Source organism: Squalius cephalus (assembly GCF_949319135.1).
Source record: "Squalius cephalus genome assembly, chromosome: 10".
NCBI classification, from domain to species: domain Eukaryota; kingdom Metazoa; phylum Chordata; class Actinopteri; order Cypriniformes; family Leuciscidae; genus Squalius; species Squalius cephalus.
In genome coordinates, this window is record NC_137131.1 from 6,428,638 (window position 1) to 6,449,610 (window position 20,973).

General features: G+C 36.4%; 1 protein-coding gene across 1 annotated transcript; it reads left to right on the plus strand.

Moving 5' to 3' along the window:
• Positions 1–616: 616 nt before the first annotated feature.
• On the plus strand, positions 617–20,107 carry ppm1j (protein phosphatase, Mg2+/Mn2+ dependent, 1J). The gene is made up of 10 exons (XM_079883964.1): positions 617–1,119; positions 6,843–6,960; positions 13,797–14,123; positions 15,143–15,255; positions 15,810–15,894; positions 16,038–16,156; positions 16,284–16,347; positions 16,931–17,038; positions 17,199–17,350; positions 18,340–20,107. Exons 1-10 carry the CDS (start codon positions 863–865, stop codon positions 18,485–18,487), a joined length of 1,491 nt encoding a protein of 496 aa, XP_079740090.1. The 5' UTR covers positions 617–862; the 3' UTR covers positions 18,488–20,107.
• The last annotated feature ends 866 nt before the right edge of the window (positions 20,108–20,973 follow it).

The following is a 20,973-nucleotide window of genomic DNA, read 5'->3' on the forward strand; positions in this document are numbered from 1 at the left end:
TTCTTCTGTTGAACACAAAAAAATTAATTTTGAAGAATGTTGGTAATCAAACAGTTGACGAATGGCTACCTTTGCAGGAAAAAAGAAATACTATGAAGTCAATGGCTACCGCCAACTGTCTGCTTAGTTACCAACATTCTTTAAAATATATATATCTTTGTGTTCAACTGAAGAAAGACACTCATGCAGGTTTGGAACAACATGAGGGTGAGTAAATGAAAAGATTTTTGGGTGAACTATCCCTTTAAGTAGCCTAATGCCATTATCACTTTCATATCATATATATATACTATCTAATAATAATAATAATAATAAATTTATTCTAATCATAATAATAAACTGTTTGTTAAATTAACATTTTAAATATTTTATTCATACGGTGGTAATCATGAAGATTTTCGTTTCGCCAGATGAACCTCAGCAGATAGCGTCCTGAAATTACCTTTAAATTTAAATTTTACTTTTTTTATTTTTTACTATTAATATTATTATTATTATAAAAAATAATTAAAAAGGCGAAATTCCTTTATAATAGTTGGCCCCTCGGTAGTCATTGTCTAATTCGGACGGTGTGTAGTGTACATTCACAGGCTGGTCGGCTGAGAGTGCTATAGCATAGGCAGCGCTTACATCTTCCGTGCCATAGGCGGATATAAGCCTCTATCGGGTGATGATACACACTCTGCAGGGAGAGGGTTTTTTTCGACGAGGAAAACATTCTCTGTCAAATCGTCACATGGGGTCAATCGCTTCCTGCATCGCGACTGAACTACTTCGTTTTTGCCGCTTGGATCGTATAGTGTTATTATTTCGTTAAGATCACCGTTCCTCGCGCGCCGCCTATGTCACATATTTCATTGCGATGATAAGCAAAGTTAAAAATGCCATGTCCTCGCTGGTGGGCGGAATTATCCCGCACGGCCACCACCATCAGCAGCAACAGCACGGATCCGCGCAGAACGGCGGCACGGACGGGCTCCCGCCGCGCTTCCCCTACAGCCGCCCCGAGTTTCTGGACCTGACCCCGGAGCTGCTGCAGTACTCCACCGAACACGCGTCCAGACCGGTCATCACGCTCAAGAGAGACAGCAGGCTGCAGTGGCGAACGGGATACGCGGAGTGAGTCTTTCGCGTGTTTTTGTATGTCTAAGATGCGCATACTATGAATTGTTGTTTTAAAATGATACGGTTGAAGTGACGTCATTACTGAGGAAGGTTATATGTCACGCCTAACCAAGGGCAATGGCTCATCATCATCATCATCATCATCATCATTCTCTAAGCGCTCTAGAGTCAGCTGGAATGTTGGAATGTTTCCACTGAAATGTGTCGTAACTGCTCTGATGATGACGCAGCTTACAGTTCACGTGAATTAATCATTGCATTTAAATATGAAAGATGCTGCATATGTCAGGTGATAAACGTATAGCTTTACTAATGGATATCCTATAGTGGTCATTGAATGCGTCTTTACCACAGGACAGTGAGTACTGGTATACAGTGAGTAGGGAATTCATGCAGCTTTAAAAACCTGCAGCTACCTGATTTCCAGGCCTAAAAGAGTCATGGAAATGAATAAGAACATAAAGGAATTTCTCCAGTTAATGCTCAGCTTCAGGGCTGCTGTCTTGGGAGACACCTGGGAACATTGTCCTGAGCTCCATTGATGCATTAGGGCATCATATTGGTGCATTCAAGTCATGTCAGAATGATGGTATATTTAAAGGGATAGTTCACCCAAAAATGATAAGTAGATATTTTGAAGAATGTGGGTAAACAAACAGTTGACAGTGGCCGTTGACTTCCATTGTATGGAGGGAAAAAAATACAATGGAAGTCAATGGCTACCATCAACTGTTTAGTTACCCAGATTCTTCAAATATCTTCTGTTTAGCAGAAGAAAGAAATTCATGCAGGTTTGGAACAACTTGAGGATGAGTAAATGGTGTGGGTGAGAATTTTAATTTTTGGGTGAACAATCCCTTTAAGTGTTAAGTTTTGTTTAAAGTCGTAATTTCCAGGGGGGATATTATAGGACATGACTTTCACAGTTGGTGGAATTAAAAACATCAAGGTAATAAGTAATTGTAAATGTTACCTATCTACTCTTTACCTATGTTTCCTGTAAAATAAATGGTAATCTTATGAGATTTTATAGTCTATTTGATCAGAAATTCTTAGATTTATTATACATTTTAGATTTTATTATTAATTATTATACAAATTTTAATAATCACGAATTAAATATAAACAAAACAGAAAAATACAAATAAAAAAATTTAATGTTGCAGTAACATCACACTTTGGTACAGGTGAAGGATGTTAGTGATGGGTGATAAAGGACTTTTTTTTAATGAAACATTTCTAGTAAAAATACAACTGCATTATCAGTGTATACATTTAAGGAACTGGAGCGTATTTTATTTTGTAAAATTCATTATTTACAAGCAAATAGAAAAGTCATGGAAATGTATTGGTAAAAAGGGATGGGAATCCAGACTTTCATCAGGCGTGATCTGTTGAGTGAAGATCAAGACCATACTTGCACTAAGTGGCCCAAGATCAAAGCCAGTGAGATGATGTAGTCTTGAGTCATGCCATCAAATTAATGATTATAATGTTAGGTGGTTTTGGAAAAATGTTCATATTTTTGTGACTCAGACCTAAAAGAGCCCAGTGTGAAGAAGAGTTGGAGAGAAAACAGGCACTGATACTGAAATATGCCCTGTTAGCCTCTGGCTATTTCATCTATTATTAACTACAGTACAAGAGAAGAACTTTGTCTGGGGCTGCGTGATGACAGAATTTGAAACTGAGCATATATTCTCTTAAGCGTGGAAACAAAAATCCTCTTTAGCTGTTAGCTTTAGCATGTGCTCTCATACACAGGCTAACAAACAAGTTAAAGTTTTTATAGTTCTTAATTTTCAATAAGTCAACATGAAACAGTCTTCACAATCCATTTTACTTCTAACATGATGTATTGAGTAAAATGTGCTACTAGAAAAACACAAAAAGAGAAGATTGTATAGTTGCTGTTTTCCATGCAATTACAGGTAATTGAAGACTAAAGCTTTCAAGCTGTGAGGAGGATGCAAAAGCACCATACTAGTATCATGGAGGTGTTCCATATGTCCACATGTTCTGAAGACAGACCAAATACACCAAAATTGAAGTTAATCTTCATTGATAATCTTTTCCTGCAGTGAGTTGTTAACCATATCATTGAATCATGGAGCCATATCAGTTTGATACATAAATTAATCATTCAAATAGGTTTTGTAAACTGGAACAACCGATTCTTTAGATTCAAAATAGTCAAAATAAGGTTCCCTCCCAGTAAGGCCTCAGACGACTACAGCACACGAGAATATTTTAGAATACATCTATACTGCTTTTGAAGTTTTATTGAAATTGCATGGAAAAAGCGGCCAACGCAATTCTTCCGAATTTTTCCTTTTCTGCTGTGCATTAAAAAAAATGTAGTCATCTCATTTTCTTTGTCATAATTTTGAGTCTGTTACATTTGAATCTGAAAAATATGACTGATTACAGCTAACTTCTATTTGGTCAGATTAGTTCTTGTAACACAGTCTTAAAGGGACAGTTCTTGCAAAAATAAAGATTCTGTCATTAATTACTAATTTATCCATGCACATCATTATCATCAATCATGTGCCCTCATGACCTTTAATCAAAAGAACTTACCCTCCCATTTGCATCTCTTCTCTTCTCTGATGACGTGTTTATTGGCACTCACATAAGATCGACTATTAGCAAACCAAAACCATCCAATTAATTCCCCATGGTCAAAATCAAGTCCCGTCCTACATTTGTTCTTGTACAAGACACCGTTTTACTTGGATATACATGACAATAAGAAAGAAAAGATGATCATAACTAATGCTTCATGTTGACTTTAAAACTCTGATGGCCTCTCAAAGACACATTGTTGGCTGTAGATTAATGGCAGCAATTTTAGCAACTTCAGATTCCCCAACACACACTCATTCTCTATAAGATATTACTGAGTCATCCACTGTGGCTCATGGAGATTGGCTTTCTATGAACATGGTGCTGCCAATCTGGCAAAGTCAAATAGATCCAGCATTCACCCACGCCACAATAGGTGAATTCCTGTCAATACACGTATGAGTGCAAGTGAACTGTAATCATTGGTTTTCTATAGGGATAGGTCGACACTAGTCATTTTTTAGTCGCCCAACAACCAGCATGTCTGTTAGTGAGTTCGACTAGTTCATCTAGATTTTTTCTAGATAAACTAGTCATGTTTCAGTTTCGATATCTTGGGTGTCTGCTTTAATTAGCATGCTGACACTGCACTTTGCCTAATTTGTACGTTAAACCTAGTCAATAAAAAAAAAAATCACTTTTGTATTAAGAATCTCATTGTCATCACAGTTTGTGTGCCGCATTTCTGTGTGGATTTTGAGGGATGGGTCGGTGCAAACAATATTAATCAGTCAAATAGGATACTCATTTATTTCTTTGCTTTTCATATTTCTTAATCTACTCGACAACTAAGACAGGAGGCACAATTCAAAATAAACAGTGCCATAAAAAGTGCCTATTTATTCTCTATTATTAAGCACAGTGGGTGGAGGTGAAGAATTGCTCATCAGGTTTTTCGAGATATACAGTATTGAAACTGCATCTCTCTTCTGAGCTCACAGCAATGCTAAGATACAGCTATACACATTTATAAATGCAAATATTAATATATTTTTTAAAAAGGTTATTGCTTGAGGAAGGATATTTTATGCCAGTGTATGTTTTAAACTCAGTGTATGTTTTATCAATCTAAGGCTCAGAACATGATTGTAACATGAAATGGTCATTTGAATGTCTTCACATGAAGACATTATGTTTATATAGTCTGGCCTGAAGCCCTGCATTAATAAAACTCTTCTCAGATTTTCAGATCAATGATGTGAAAATGCACTAATCTAGTGCACACCATACCAGCGTCAAGTTTTTTAAATGCCATGTGATTAATCACTTAGTAAAATTATAAAATATTCACTGGAAAAACAGCTTATAAATGAAATATTTTATGTTTCTTGGAACATGTTTATTTTAATACACAGTCAATAAAGAGAAACGTTTTTTTCCTACAGAATGGTGTAGTTCTGGGATTCCACCAGCAGGGGAAAACTGGCTCATGCTAATCAGCCAAACCTTGCCCTTTTGATTATAAAATTAAATAAAATGGATAAATAAAATGACAGCTTAGCATGACTCTTCTGCTCAAAAAAGAAAACCATTGTCAGTTAACCAGTCACCTGAGACAGGAAATGCTAGTTGCCACTTTAACACTAGTGGTGGTAAGCCTTGCTAATAAAGGGTTGTTTTGTGGCTTTAGCTCATTGCTCTACTCTGTATGTTCCACAGATCATGAAGTTAGTTCTGCTTTCTTTTTCTTTTGCACGCACAATGGTTGTGCTTCTCTTAAAAAGCACAATTTTCCATTTAATGTGTGTTACTTTCATTTAAAGAAATCACATTATGTTGAAACCTAATGTGGCAGAAGTAAAGAAGTTGTAACTTCAGAAGAAGGAACTTGCTACAATGAGACACTTCCTCTTTTGAGAGTAGCTACAGTGGGGCTTTGTCAGCTGATTCTAAACGAAAACCGCAGCATAAAGAAAAAAAAGATATACGTGTGTAGTATAATGATGTACTATTATGCTTTTATTATTATGGGTATATTGCTTAAAGAGGTCATGAACTGGCTTTTAAAAAAAAATTTATATTGTTGTCTGAGATCAACTTATGACGTTCGCTTGGTTTTTACATTCAAAAACATCAAAATGAATAAGTAATAGGCTATTTTCTACCCTGGTTTTGAGCCTAGCTCCTGAAACGCTCGTGCCGCATTGAAGACTTGGAAGTAAACGCCCACTGCTATGATTGGATAACAGTTTTGCATATTATAATGAGTTTCTTGTAAAGCGTGAATCGGTGGGCGGGGCTAAACAGGCAGTGTTGTAGCGGAGGCGGTGTTTGATACCCTTTGACGTCATAGATCCCCACTTTGAAAAACCTGTCGTTCGCTTTGCCTGGTGTCAATAAAAGCTTTTATTGGACTAACAAGGAAGTTTTTAGTTCTGAAACTTACAGGATATTCTTATAGTATGATGACCTCTTATATGTCAAAAGCTCAAGGAAAATTTGATTTCTCAGTTCATCACCCCTTTAAAACTCTTTTGAAGTAGTATGTCTCCGACATCACAATTTTAAGTATGCATAAAATAAGTTGGTTGAAATGCATCTTTGGTACTTGTTTCTTATTTTTACATCTTATTTTTTCTCTTAAATGGGCATATAAATATATATAGAGAGAGTATGATTTGACAGACAAATGTACATAATTATAAATAAAACATAGACTTGCCTGTTTCCTGTACAGTTTCTGATGTTAAATCTGGTCTTAAATAATTTTTTTTTTTTTATTTATTTTTTTTTTTTTAATGCGTAGGGATTTGTAGAAGAAATATTGAATAAGGGTCACATACTTTTGAAGAGAACCCCCTAACATTTATATAAATATCTCATCAGATCTGCTGGGTCATGACTGTGGCCTCTGAAGCATCTTACTGCTCTCAGCAGATTAGGAAGAGTATGGCTTTTTATAATCCAGATTTGGGAATAATGGCTTTATGTTTCTCTTCATGTTAGACTGCCATCATACTAGAAATTATATTTAGCTTTATAATAGGTGTTCTCCTGTTTGTACACACACACACACACACACACACATATTCTTTTTTTAATTTTATGAAAATAAATAAATGACACCAATGATTTTGTCTCTCTCTCAGGGTGATAAATGCTGGGAAGAGCATGCTGAATGAAGACCAGGCTTCCTGTGAGCTGATGTATGTCAAGAAGATAAGTAGCAAGCATCAACGCAGCTCCATGTTACTGGAGGACGGTGGGGTAAGTTGGTCTATGACACAACATCCTGAAAACAACAGGATGCAGCCAAACAGTTTTGTGGCTGTGTCACTGTCATCTTTTTTTTTTTTTTGGATAAAAAAAAATTGCGTTTGAATACTGCAAGATACATTCTAATGCCAAACTCAATTCAAATCAATAGTGAGGTGAGTCTCCAGTGCACTTCAATTCTTGGTATCAATACTTATGAACACCTATATAAAAAAGATCCCTGATCTACTTTTGCAATGCAGTTGTTGTGGATCAATTGAACTGGACAAAACTGGTCTCAGGTAAGATTATGAAAGATTTAGCTTGCTGAGGGACGCTCAGCTCGCTGACCCTAGCGATCACATTGAGCTCTGGCATCTGTTGCGTTCATGTACACGACTACGGTGTTTTGGGGGCCTGAAAACGCAAACTTTTGAAAACAGGATTCAAAGTGCAAGTTTTTGAAACCGATACCATTATTGTCAAAAGCGCGAATTTGTGAAAACGTCATGGGCATGGGTACGTGTTCAGTCTATATGTGTGTAGTGTTCTTTAATACTGAAGACAGGATAATACAGTGTTTTTAGTTGTTTTCATGGATCTGTGTGAACGGGGATCATTTTGACAACGTTGTCTGTATGTATGTATGCAAACAACGCAAAGAAAAAACTTTTTAGACCATCGTTGTCGCATAAATGTACCCTAAAGCAGCACGGCACAAAGCTTAATGTGCTTGTCTCCTAATTAGGACCCGAAATGGATATTAAGTCTGCTTTCTAAAACAAAGAAAAAAGCTATGGTATGAGAATGCGCAAACAGCGGGAAACTCTGTATATTCGTGGGGTGACATAAACACGCGCATCAACCGGATCTTTTACAAGATGTAATATAAGCATAGACTGGAAAAAAGATGGACGACGCCCCTTCACTCTCTTCCATTGGTGAAAAGTGAAGCCACCAAAGTCCTAATATGGCGCTGACATCTTATTCTGATTGTGCTGATTATTCTTAGTGCTGATTTGGGACCTGATTCTGCGCAGTAGTGAACGCGGGACTTGAGTCTGCGCAGTAGTGAGCGTGAAGTGAAGCCGATATCAAGGTCCTGCCCTCACTCCCGCAGAAATGGTTAGTACAAAGTTTACTGTGTGAAATAAACAGTTGTGGACATGTAGAAATTAAAGTTGAAGCTCCAATCTCCTCCTGAAAATCAAAAAAAAGTCTGTTGGTGCCTCAGTGACTACATTTAGAGGAGCTCAGGGCCGGAGTGGGGCCACTTTTCAGCCCGGGAGTTTCAGGCCCAAGACCAGCCCACTTTTTCCATGGAGGAATTCCAAATTAGCACTTTTTCCAAATTGGATAAATGAAGCAACAGTTCAACTCTTACTATTGTGTAGCTTGTATTAATACCATGGTTCAACAAATAATGTAAAGGTTAAATAATAATTCACTTAGACTTTATAAGAAGCAATTGCGACTTTATTTCACGCAATTCTGACTTTATATCTTGCAATTCTGACTTTATAACACGCAATTGCGACTTTATTTCACGCAATTCTGACTTTATATCTCGCAATTCTGAGATAAAAAGTCGCAATTATCTTTTAAAATGTTTTATTCTGTGGCGGAAACAAGCTTCCATACCTCCTGGCCTCTTCCTCCCATCCATCCTCCCTGACGCGTACCGTTACGGTAGGGCCGGCCCAGCTATCGGTAGGCGGTGCCGCGGTAGCCTACCTGAGAAAACGTTTTGGAAAAGACGGGCTATGGACCCAACCAACTCTATAGGAGGGGAGGGGAGAACTCCCTCACATGGTACAACCCATGCAGAGGCTGCGCGCTGCAGTGTCAGAATGCGGAACGTGTGTAGCCTAATGTAACTAACGTGACAAATGTGGAAAAAAAAAAAAAATCCTCGACCGGCCCAAAAGTGAAGCGGCCCACCGGGAATTCTCCTGATTCTCCCGATTACCCACCCCGGGCCTGGAGGAGCTTGAATATAAGTCTTAGGTGTCCCCAGAATGTGTCTGTGAAGTTTCAGCTCAAAATACCCCACAGATAATTGATTATAGCATGTTGTAAATGCCCATTTTTAATGGAAGGAGAAACATGCTGTTTTCGTGCATGTATCTTTAAATGCAAATGAGATTCTGCTGCACATCCTGCTTTCCAGAAGAGGGCGGAGCCTTTACAGCTCATGCCTCCGATACTCTGCCAAAAACTAAAAGATCTGTTTGGTTTTGATTATCATCTCTTATCGCGGTCACGCTCACGTGACATTGCAGTTCTTCATCATCAGGAATGTTTATTATCTGCATGCGTTTTAAAGCCATATCAGTCTAAACTTCTGATAAATGGTTTCTGTGCGCACATAAAGCTGGATGTCAGACGGCACATCCTGTGAGTAATAAACTTAAGTTCTCTTTCACTCTTATTGCACTTAGACTGTCAAATACACACAAGGTTAAGTCAAAAACACACAAAGTTCTCATTAACAGTCGGTTATGTCTGTGAGTGTGAACCTAAACAGCAAGTAAAGAAATCGAATGTGTATATTAGATCTGAGTATTAAAGTGAAAGCAGTGTAATATACAGTACCTACTGCTATATATGCTGTTAATATGAATCAAACCACAGAAGAAAAACAGAAAATCTCTCAATGCTCTTGTTTGAATAACCTTAGTAGCTTTAATAAGAATACATTTCTTAGTTGAATGCTGCTGTTAAATGCTCTGGCGAGGAGATAAACATGGCGGACTGTGTACAGATCACTCAGGACGGGTCTATGCTAATACAGCAGTCGTGGGCGGGGCCTGTACAATGTGACATCATATTGCATAGAAACTGCAAACGGCTTATTCTGAGACATTGCTTATGATTTATGGGGATTAAAAAAAGGAGTGGGTGGATCTTTACCATTATAGGGTGGTTGTGTACACACACTGCCGACGCACATTTATGTTCAAACACCGTGTAAAAGTGAATTTTGCATAACAAGTCCCCTTTAAATCCGCCAATAAACATCAGCTAAATCAATTTTACAGATTATGTGAAACTCAGAAAACTAAATCAAAATATAGAACAGCCTCATTGCATGACTGCATTTCTAGAATGATATATTTATAAAGCTGAAGTTTCCAATACAAGCTCACTTTCAAAAGGCCTTTTTGTCTTTGTGAACATGTTGAAGTGAAACTTCTTTCTTTTTTTTTCTTTGTGAGAGTTTTGATCATGTGATGTGGTCCAGGCAATGTTTTCACCTATCCTGGACTTATGACCTTCAAAGTGTGCGTTGGTGTTTGTGTGTTGTATGCGGGCATAAGTCTGATCTCTCTGATCCTCATCTGCAGTCGACCCTTATGTCCCCTCCGTCTTACCTCAAAATGACACGTAATCCAAAGTGGAAAGCTGTTCAAGTCTGATTGATTAAAACGTCTCCTTAGATAATATTGCATTGACAATAAGAAGGGTTGTGACATCTCTTCAAGGGAGGCTTTGGTGTTGTGCAGACTGACGTATTTCTCTCTTGATCCCTCTGTTACATTCCTCTCTCTTCGCCATTCTCACTTATTTTCAAGTATCTCATGTTTCTCCTAAAATTGCACAGAAGAAATAAAAAATAGAAATAAATGAGACAATAGTTGATCTGTATTGTTGACAGTAAAGCGTAAAACTTACCACCACAATTCTAGGAAAATACTAAATAAATGTGTTTGGTTGCCAGGGCGTTGCTGTGCACTTGTTAAAGTATTTTGAGTATTTTTTTTAGCATGCTGCTGTTTCTGTGCAGTTCAAGTGTTTTTCAAGTTGCTATATGTTTTCCAACCCTTACAAAAAAAAAAAAGTTTATTCAAGTGTGCTATTAGTATGCATTTTTAAAACTAAAAACAAGAAAGTATACTTTCAGTCTACTTTTTATGTACTTCTCAAAAATGTACTGTATATACATCTCAGAAATATACTTAAAATAACACTTGACTTATACTGACAGAAAAGTCTAAGTATATTTGGCCTATACTTGTACTCAATCTTTTGATTGAGATATACTCAAAAGTATAATTAGGTATTATCCGCTGGATGAGAATGTTTTTTTAAAAAATGCTGGCGAGGAAATAGATAAGGTACAGTTAAAGGTATATTTCAATTACAAAAATGAATAAATAGGAACATAATACTTACAGTTTACTATTTATATATATTTTTTTTTGCACTTTAAGTATGATATTACTTTCATACTTTCATAAACTAAAAAAATGTGCTACAAGTAAGTATTTAAGTATAAACTAACAGTATAACTATAATTTAATTTGTAGTATAGTTGCAGGACAAATGAAAAATGTAGTTGTAAACTAGATGTATACTCAAAGTTTACTACTACTCCGAAATCGCATACTTCCCTACTAGCTGCTGAAAAACAGTATGTTACAAAAGAAGTATGTCCGAATTCACAGTATTCATACAAGAGTAGGTACATACTACACAGACTCATACTATATAGAACATAATTTTTTTAGCAGGTGTGGAGTAATTAGTTATTCAAAATAAGGACCTACTCAAGAGAGTATGCAATTTCGGGCACAGCATCACACTTAAAGTATATATTTATACACTAAAAGTGAGCCAATTTAGTCCTAAGAAGTATGAAATAGTACACTTACAATTTGACTACTAGTACATTGATATTAGTATACTTACTACATTAAGTATACACATTTTTTTAAGTATACTTAAGTATACTTGGAAAAAAATAATATAGTTCAAGTTAATTTGATTAAGGGAAGGAGTGGTCAGTTGCCAGAGAATTACTATATGGTTGCTAGTGTATAATGGGTTTCCAGGGCATTTCTATATCTTTTTTTTTTCTTCTTTTTTTTCATGTTGCTATATGGTTGTTAGGACATTATTTACCTCAATTTGCTCCCTATTTAATCTAATTGATGTTTACGATAAACAATTATTTTCTCTTATTATTTCTTTTGCGTAGGTGGTTTCAAACAATCAGAAATGGACTGGTATTTCCAGCAGTATTTACCCACGAGAGGTTATTAACCAGGACAGTGACTTCTGTCTCTCTTTCGCCTCTGCTTAAATCACGTGACGTTGCCCTCCCCCACTTAATACCCTTTTTCAACTCCTCTAAATCAATTACATCATCCTATCATCTGCTGTGTTGCCTGTCCGCAAGAGTCAGACAAACAGGCAGATAAAAAGATACCAAGAACACGTATTCACTTGACGTGGACCTCTTGCTCTTTAGAAACAGAGATCCAGCCACAAACATTTGCTGCTGCCAGACACAGGCTTTCCCGGCTGATCTGACATGATTGAGCGGGTGTAATCTTGTCAACAGGTAATGACAGGAAATTGAGATAGGACAGTATTTCTAGAAAAGCTGTGGAAAGTGTCGAGATGCCCCCCTGTGGTTTTAATAAGGCTTTGCATGTTATTGTGCCGTCTTATGTGACTCTCTGAAATACTTGATACTGATTGGTCCATTGTGGCATTCTACAGTCAGATGTTTTTGTAGAACCTTTTTTTTAAATTGTGTAAATGACCTATGTCCCAGAAACCCGATTAATCTGCTAGTATTATTGATTTTAAACCACTTTTTTTCACGAATCAATAACTAAAGGGGAAGCGTATAATATATATATATATATATATATATATATATATATATATATATATATATATATATATATACAATACAGTGTCTACTATTCCAGCATGATGTGAAGAGACATTTTTAAGTAAGCCACTGGTAGTCTGAGTTCCTGAAATGTGTAAACAGCTATTTGAAAACATTGCCTCACTTGTTTGAACTAAGAGGTCAAGGTTCAGCTAGTTGGCATGATCCAGTTTAAAGGGATAGTTCACTCAAAAATGAAAATTCATATTTGTGAGTTTCTGTTTTTTCTTTCTTCTGCTGAACACAAAAGAAGATATTTTGAAGAATGTCGGTAACCAAACAGTTGATGGACCCCATTGACTTCCATAGTGGAAAAAAAAAATACTATGGAAGTCAATGGGGTCCATCAACTGTCTGGTTACTGACATTCTTCAAAATATCTTCTTTTGTGTTCAACAGAACAGAAAAACCCATACAGGTTTAGAACAACACGAGGTTGAGTAAGTGATGACACAATTTTCATTTTTGAGTGAACTATCCCTTTAAACCTACTGGTAGAAGCTGATACTGCAACATAATGGAGCATATTAAAAAGCATTAAAATAAAGAGCACCTTTAACTGACACTTTCAAAAGTAGCTGTTTATTTATTCTGACAGTTAATAATATTAAAGTAAATAAGAATAAAGTATACATGCATATTTATATAAAATATTTAATGTAAAACATTTTGGTTGCTTTACAAAAAGGTTTCACTTGTTAACATTAGTTAACTGCATTAGTTGACATGAACTAACAATGAACAATACTTGTACAGCATCTTAGTTTATGTTAATCTCAATATTTACTAATACATGTGTATGTCACTGTGAACTAACATGAACATGAATATTGTTATTAACTAACATTAACAAAGGTTAATAAATCGTATAAGAATATATTGTTCATTGTTAGTTCGTGTTAGTTAATGCATTAACTAATGTTAACAAATGAAACCTTATTGTAAAGTGGCAGTTTTTTAAACAATATTTGTTATAATAAATATTATCAATTAAAAATCTGTGTTTCAACAGGTCAACGTGGCTCGCCCAAATGCATAAGTTTACCTAATTATCTGAACAATGACATACAGTGTAGGAGAGAAGAAACTGTTTTTGCAATTCTGTTTCATGCCACTAATGATGCAGAAATCACACACCTTCTCCTCTTCCTCATCCCTTCAGGACACCTCAGGCATTCCCATGCACTTCTGGGGAGTGTTTGATGGTCACGCTGGCTCTGGTGCTGCTCTCATGGCGTCCAAAGTTCTCCACCGTATCATCCGCGATCGGCTTTGCGATGTCGCCCATCTTCTAGAAAATCAAAACAGCCCTCCGCCTATCTGCCTGGCCAAGAACGGGAGCCCCTTCCAGGCTGAGGCGAAGAAAGGGGCCTGCCTAGATGGAGAGGACCAGGACGGGCCCCCGGATGAGCCGCGGTTCCACATGGAGAAAGACATCAGTGTGGAGAGCCTGGTCATGGGCATCATAGAGACCGCCTTCAAACAGATGGTGAGAACTGGAAAGGATAAGATAGACCTGTGGTTTCACTCTTCTTTGCCTTTGGAGGACTAGCCGAGCCACTAAAAAAGAAAATAATTATCAATGTATTCAAAAATACCAATGTAAATAAATAAATCACTTTACAAATTGACAAATATTTAAAACAATTGATTTAATGATGTTTAAATGTTTTTAGATGTAACAAATGTTACATTTATATATCATTTTAACTGCAAAATTTGCATTATTATAAAGCATTTGGCAACTAATAATTTTTAATAATGCTATTGGACAGTTCAAACTTGTGAGGAGCCAATTCATTTTTAAGGGGTCCTATTATGCCTTTTTACATTTTCAGCTTTCTTTAGTGGGCTTGTTGAGTTGCGTTAGTAGTGTGTTGAAACTTGCGGTTATGGTAAGGGCTGTGACATTTCCGAAACACACTCAAAGCAGTTGACCAATCACAATGCACTGGTCATAAATGTTTCCGACCCGTGGTCACGACGCAAAAATACTAATAAAAATACTTTATATTAAAAAATAATAGAACTGTTTTTCTATTAATACAGTACAGGTAATGACAACCCTGTGATCTCCCAGTGTTTTACAGTATGCACAGTTTAGCATTATGTGATTAATTTACAACAAAACGAAATAAAACATAATGCCTTTATGCCTTAAAAATAAAGTGCTTTTTGAAAATTCAAACTTGAAGACCCCCAAACAAAATGTAAGACTAAAATCATAAAAGATCCCCTTTAAGACATGCATGGCATGTTTTATGCGGTAAAAAAAACTGTGACATTTAATTTTTTAGATTTATTATTATTATAATTTTTTTTTTCCGGCAAAGGATAGACTTCAGAATTCATGTTGTTAGATCTAACATCCATGTGTTACTGGCACGAATAACACTGGGCATTATACATAGAATTCAGATTTTCAGAATGTGATTTTGCTGAATGTTGTGCGGATGTATGCATTGAAAACAGAAGAAAACACTGAGTCTGTGTTGTGCCACTCAACAGGACGACCTGATCGAGAAGGAGAAAGAATCTTACAGTATCTCCGGTGGCTGTTGTGCCTTGATCGCAATTCACTTGATGGGGAAACTCTATGTAGCAAACGCAGGAGACAGCAGGTAAGATGCCTTTAAAAAGATACAGTAATTAAATGTGTATATTATATTAGAAGGCTAACAGAACATGGTCTTTATCTTTAGATAAAAGAAGGAAATGTACAATCAAAAAGTTTTAAACATCGACCCTAATCTTGAAAAGATGCATTGACTTTAAAGCTGTGAACTTTCATTTCATAAGAGTTTAGCGAGTGTAATGTCATTTTTGTATTTTTTATAATAGGCCATTGTATTACATTTTTTCCGCAGTAAACTGATTTTTATAATGAAAGTTGGAGGAAATTGTTATTGCCTAAAATGAAAAGATTACATAAATTTGTCTCTAAGCAGAAACAGTAAAATCCATGTTAATTTTTCAAAGATGTTTCCTTGGATGTTTCCAGATGACTCAATTACTGTGACAGTATCATGATCATCTTGGGGATTTTAGCAATAAATGAGAAATATCAAAATAATGCAAATCAAATACATATATTTCTTGCTATTTACCATCCATTGTTTCTGTAGGTTGTATAATACATAACACAATCCCCTAAAATAATATTATTTCCCCACAGAGCCATAATTGTCCACAACAATGAGGTCATCCCCATGTCCACCGAATTCACACCAGAAAGTGAAAGACAGCGGCTACAGTACCTGGTGAGTCAGTCACCTGTGTTATTGTCCCTATAGAATTCCCATTGTAAATCCTGTTCGTTCATTATCCTGCATGACTGCTCCATTACCATTTTAGATCTTCAGTTCTGTAACACTTCCATCATTTTTGTGTTGCTTTTGTCTAGGGCTTCCTCAAACCGGAGCTGCTTGGGAACGAGTTTACACATATTGAATTCCCCAGACGCATCCAACACAAGGAACTCGGCAAGAAGATGCTCTACAGAGACCACACAATGACTGGCTGGTAATTAAGATTCACACATGAGGATGAATTATAGCAGCAGCTATTATACCAAACTATATTTTGATATACACTGTATTCAAGTCTTTTACTTTATTGCATTCATAACCATTACCTGTTATTATTTCAGGGCATATAAGACAATTGTAGAAGATGATCTCAAGTTCCCGTTGATTTATGGGGAGGGGAAAAAGGTAAGTGAATAATTCAGCTTATTTTCTATTTGACTTTTATTTAACTTGAAAAGGTTCTGTAAATGGATTTTATTTTAAGCTGCACAACAGTAAAATCTGTTACAGACTTAACATATAAACTAATGAAGGTGTCTGAAGCTTTTTCCACAGTTTTCACAGCTATTTATTACAAAGCAGGTGTAGTGAGGTGTTGCAAATGGGAATTGCCATAATGTTCTGCCAGATGTAAGGCAGAATAATGTCTTGTTTCATAAAGTTTGTATGTATATAAAATAACCCTTTTGCTGTAATGGCACATAAACTTCCAACTGTGTGTGTATGTGTGGTTCAGGTATATCCTACATTATGGGGACAAAATGTACCCACAAGGAAGGCAATACCAGACATTTTCTGAGGAAAACAGCTTATAAATCATACAGAATGTTTGTTTTTGAAAATCTAAAAATGCAGAAAGTTTTCTGTGATGGGTAGATTCAGGGTTAGTGGATTAAATGTACAGTTTGTACAGTATAAAAATCATTATGTCTATGAAATGCCCCCGTAAAACATGAAAACCCAACTGTGTGTGTGTGTGTGCTCGTAGGCTCGAGTCATGGCTACTATTGGAGTAACGCGTGGTTTAGGGGATCATGACTTGAAAGTGTACAACTCCAACATTCATATCAAACCCTTCCTATCCTGTTGCCCAGAAGTGAGTATATAAATGGGTATTTATGTGAAAATATTTGCAAAGCCATTTATTCTTCTTGATTTAAGTGGACAGTACACCCTCCAAGAAATGTGTTTTTTGTGTACATTTAAAAATACAGCATAACTGCATGAAAATAGTATAATATCATGCTCTTATCTAGGTCAAGGTGTACAACATCTCTGAGCACAAACATGGGCCTAATGATGTCCTGGTCATGGGTAGTGATGGACTGTGGGACGTTACAACTGATAGAGATGTTGCGGACGCAGTATCAACTTTCCTGTCTGGCCGTGAGCCCAATGATCCCATGAGGTGAGCGTTTGATCTTTACATCATAACTGACCTGATCACAGGTAGAGCTCCTGGAGATCACTTCATTTCGCCATAATGAAGCGCACACATTTTTCCCACACATTCACAAAATTGAAACGCTAAAGGCAAATAATAAAATGCAACTAAACACCACTGTTCAAAAGGTTTGAGGTTAGTAAGATTTTAATGCTTTTGAAAGAAGTCTCATGCTCACCGAGGCTGCATTTATTTGATTAAAAATAAAGTAAAAAACGTAATATTGTGAAATATTATTACAATTTAAAATAGCTGTTTTCTATTTTAATATAACTTCGAATGTAATTTATTCCTGTGATGTAAAGCTGAATTATCAGAATCATTACTCCAGTCTTCAGTGTCACGTGATCCTTCAGAAATCATTCTGATATGAGACCCTGGATCACAAAACCAGTCACATGTCGCACGGGTATATTTTGTGGCAATAGCCAACAATACATAGTATGGGTCAAAATTATCGATTTTTCTTTTGTGCCAAAAATCATTAGGATCATTAAGATCATGTTCCATGAAGATATTTTGTAAATTTCCTACTGTAAATAAATAAAACATTTATTTTTGTGAGTGAATGAAGAATAATTGCGAACATAAATGGACAACTTTAAAGGTGATTGTCTCAATGTTTTGATTTTTTTTTTAACCCTCAGATTTCAGATATTCAAATAGTTGTATCTCGACCATATATTATCCTAACAAACCATACATCAATGGAAAGCTTATGTATTCAGCTTTCAGATGATGTATAAATCTCAATTTAAAAAGATTGACCAATGTGACCAGGGTGCTGCTCATGAAATGGTAGTGTATATCAGGTGTGAATCAGGTGTGTTGTAGTAGTTGCACCAGCAGATGTCAGTATACAGTTTGTCATGACTAAGGCCCTCTATGGTCATTTTTAATTTAATTTAATGTTCAAATGATGATGTCATGTTTGTCATTTTCTGCTTTTAAAGGTACACTCTAGCAGCACAAGACCTCCTGATGCGGTCGCGTGGAGTCCTGAAGGAGCGAGGTTGGCGGCTGCCCAATGAAAGACTTGGCTCGGGTGATGACATCACCTCATTTGTCATTCCATTGGCCGGGGCAGAGTTAGAAACATGACCAGGTTGGTCCACCTTCACTGGACAAGCACAGCAGGACACGTCCTTGGCTCCATCCCAGAGAAAGGGCTAGGAAAACCAAGAAATCCATTTTCAATCTGTCAATGGCTCGGATGCGAGAGACGTTAAATGCAACTTTCCCTTGTCCTCCTTCTCCTCCTCCGAGTCGTACCATGAATATCGTCAAGCCCATGTCAGGTGTGAGGTGACGTCATCAAGTGCCATTCCTCTCGCTCTCCATCTCCTTTCTGATTTGTCGAACGCAACCTCCGCAAGTCAGTACGGGACTGGAGGGCTCATAATGTTTGGGTATTCTTTAACACCAGTGGGTCATTTGAATCTGAATCTCAGCGTGGCAAAGGAATAAGCCAATACTGCTTAAACATCAACGCCCTGATGGCAAGGGAAATAAAAACGAAGCACTTTATATGTAGCAGAATCCATTTGAGCTGTAATTTAAACTGCTGATTATATTTCCTAACTGTTCTGTCTCCAAAGAATGTTTTTGTTGACTGAATTTAAAGGGATAGTTCACCCAAAAAAGAAAATTCTGTCATTAATTCCTCACCCTCATGTTGGTCCAAACCCGTAAGACTTTCGTTCATCTTCTGAACACAAATGAAGATCTTTTTGATGAAATCTGAGAGCTTTCTGTCCCTCCATTGACAGCTATGCAACTACCACTTTGACGCTTCAAAAAGTTAATTAAGAGATCGTAAAACTAATCCATATGAATTGAGCGGTTTAGTCCAGAATTTTCTGAAGAGACTTGATCGCTTTTTATGATGAACAGATTTAATTCAGGCATTTATTCACATATAAACATTCTTCAGAATAGCGTCAAAGTGGTAGTTGCGTAACTGTCAATGGAGGGACAGAAAGCTCTCAGATTTCATTCAAAAAGATCATCATTTGTGTTCAGAAGATGAAAGAAACTCGTACGGCTTTGAAACGACATGTGGGTGAGAAATGAATAACAGAATTTTCATTTTTGGGTGAACTATTGCTTTAAGGTTTTCTATAGCAAGATGCAATCAAACAACAAAAAACAGTGGACATTTCCTGTGAATGCATTGTTTTTTTTGTTCATCTCAGCTGTTTCGGGTTCAGTCAGGCATAGTTTTAAATGGACCCAATGCAAATGTCTATATTCTGGAACAAGTATTAATCACACTTCTGTAAAACTAGTTGAACCAAGCTCATTTTCCCTACATGGGTACAAATATGTACATGTACAAATAATATACAAATAACCTAAAACATCATTGACATGCACCAGGCTTTCTATACCCAAATGAACTGATTGCTTGAGCTGCTGAATGACCTGTTTATTTTGCTGTAGATAAAACCGAGTTTGGTCTGAAATTGTGTCAGTAAAGAATCGCAAATCAAACAACCATGTAGATCCAAACCTGACACTGAGAAACCTGAACTTAGTCATTGGTCTTTTTGTACACCTTGAATGTACCTTATTTCCTTTACTTGATGTCAGTGTTGTGTCTGTGTAGTATAGTACATATATAAATTGATTTCTGCCTTTCAAATGATGATTCATTGTCAAAGGAGCTATCTTTGCAAATTATGTGACTAATTCTAAATAAATCTATCCTTTTTATAATGACCCTGTTGTTGTATTTTTTTTGTGCTACATAAATTTGCTCTATTGTGCAAGAGAAATGAGTGTTACTGGTGTTAATGGTTTATGATGTGCTTGTTATTTGTGCTACCACCCTGCTGTGGCGGGACAATTGCAGCTATTTACAGATACTTATTAAGACTATAATAAGGATTATAAAACCTGCTGTTCCAGATAGTGACCACGGGTGAACATGATTTCACCAAGTACAACATGTTCCTGGGTCAAAATCTTTGTTGATCCTGGAACAACATTCCAATCAACCAATCAGATTTGGGACAAGTTTACAGTTTATGGCCAGTTTAGGCTTATACAGCCACGGTTAGGTGCTTCTACATAAGTGTTATTCATCCATCATTTCCCTCTGATTTTAGGGATAATTTATGGGTAGGGTTAGGTTTAGGGGTAGAGTTAGGATTACATTTTCGTTCAGGAATGTTGTTCCAAAGTCAACAAAATATGTGGATCCAGGAACATGCCTTAATTGGCAAATTCACTGTGACCTAGTGACCACTGTCATCTAATTCAGACATATAAAAACATAATGTTTTTGAAAGTCTCTTATTCTCAACAAGGCTGCATTTATTTGATCAAAAGTACAGTAAACACAATAATATTTTGAAATATTATTACAGATGAAAATAGCTGTTTTCTATTTTAATTTGTCAATGTCTTAAATAGGGGTGTCTTATATCGTGTCACAATATATCGCAATACAAAAATGCAACAATATGTATCGTGAAAAGTGACAATATGTATCGTGAATAGTTCGCCCAAAATAAAAATGACTATGTGAGAAAAAATTAAAGTTTTCAGAGTTTTAGTGTCAGTACTACATTAAAATATTATAT

Bases quoted from the DNA above. Each gene is read 5' to 3' on its own strand.
- ppm1j (XM_079883964.1), top strand. From the start codon at position 863: ATGATAAGCAAAGTTAAAAATGCCATGTCCTCGCTGGTGGGCGGAATT. The intron at 14,124-15,142 runs GTGAGAACTGGA...GCCACTCAACAG, and splicing joins AGACCGCCTTCAAACAGATG to GACGACCTGATCGAGAAGGA. The intron at 15,256-15,809 runs GTAAGATGCCTT...ATTTCCCCACAG, and splicing joins GCAAACGCAGGAGACAGCAG to AGCCATAATTGTCCACAACA.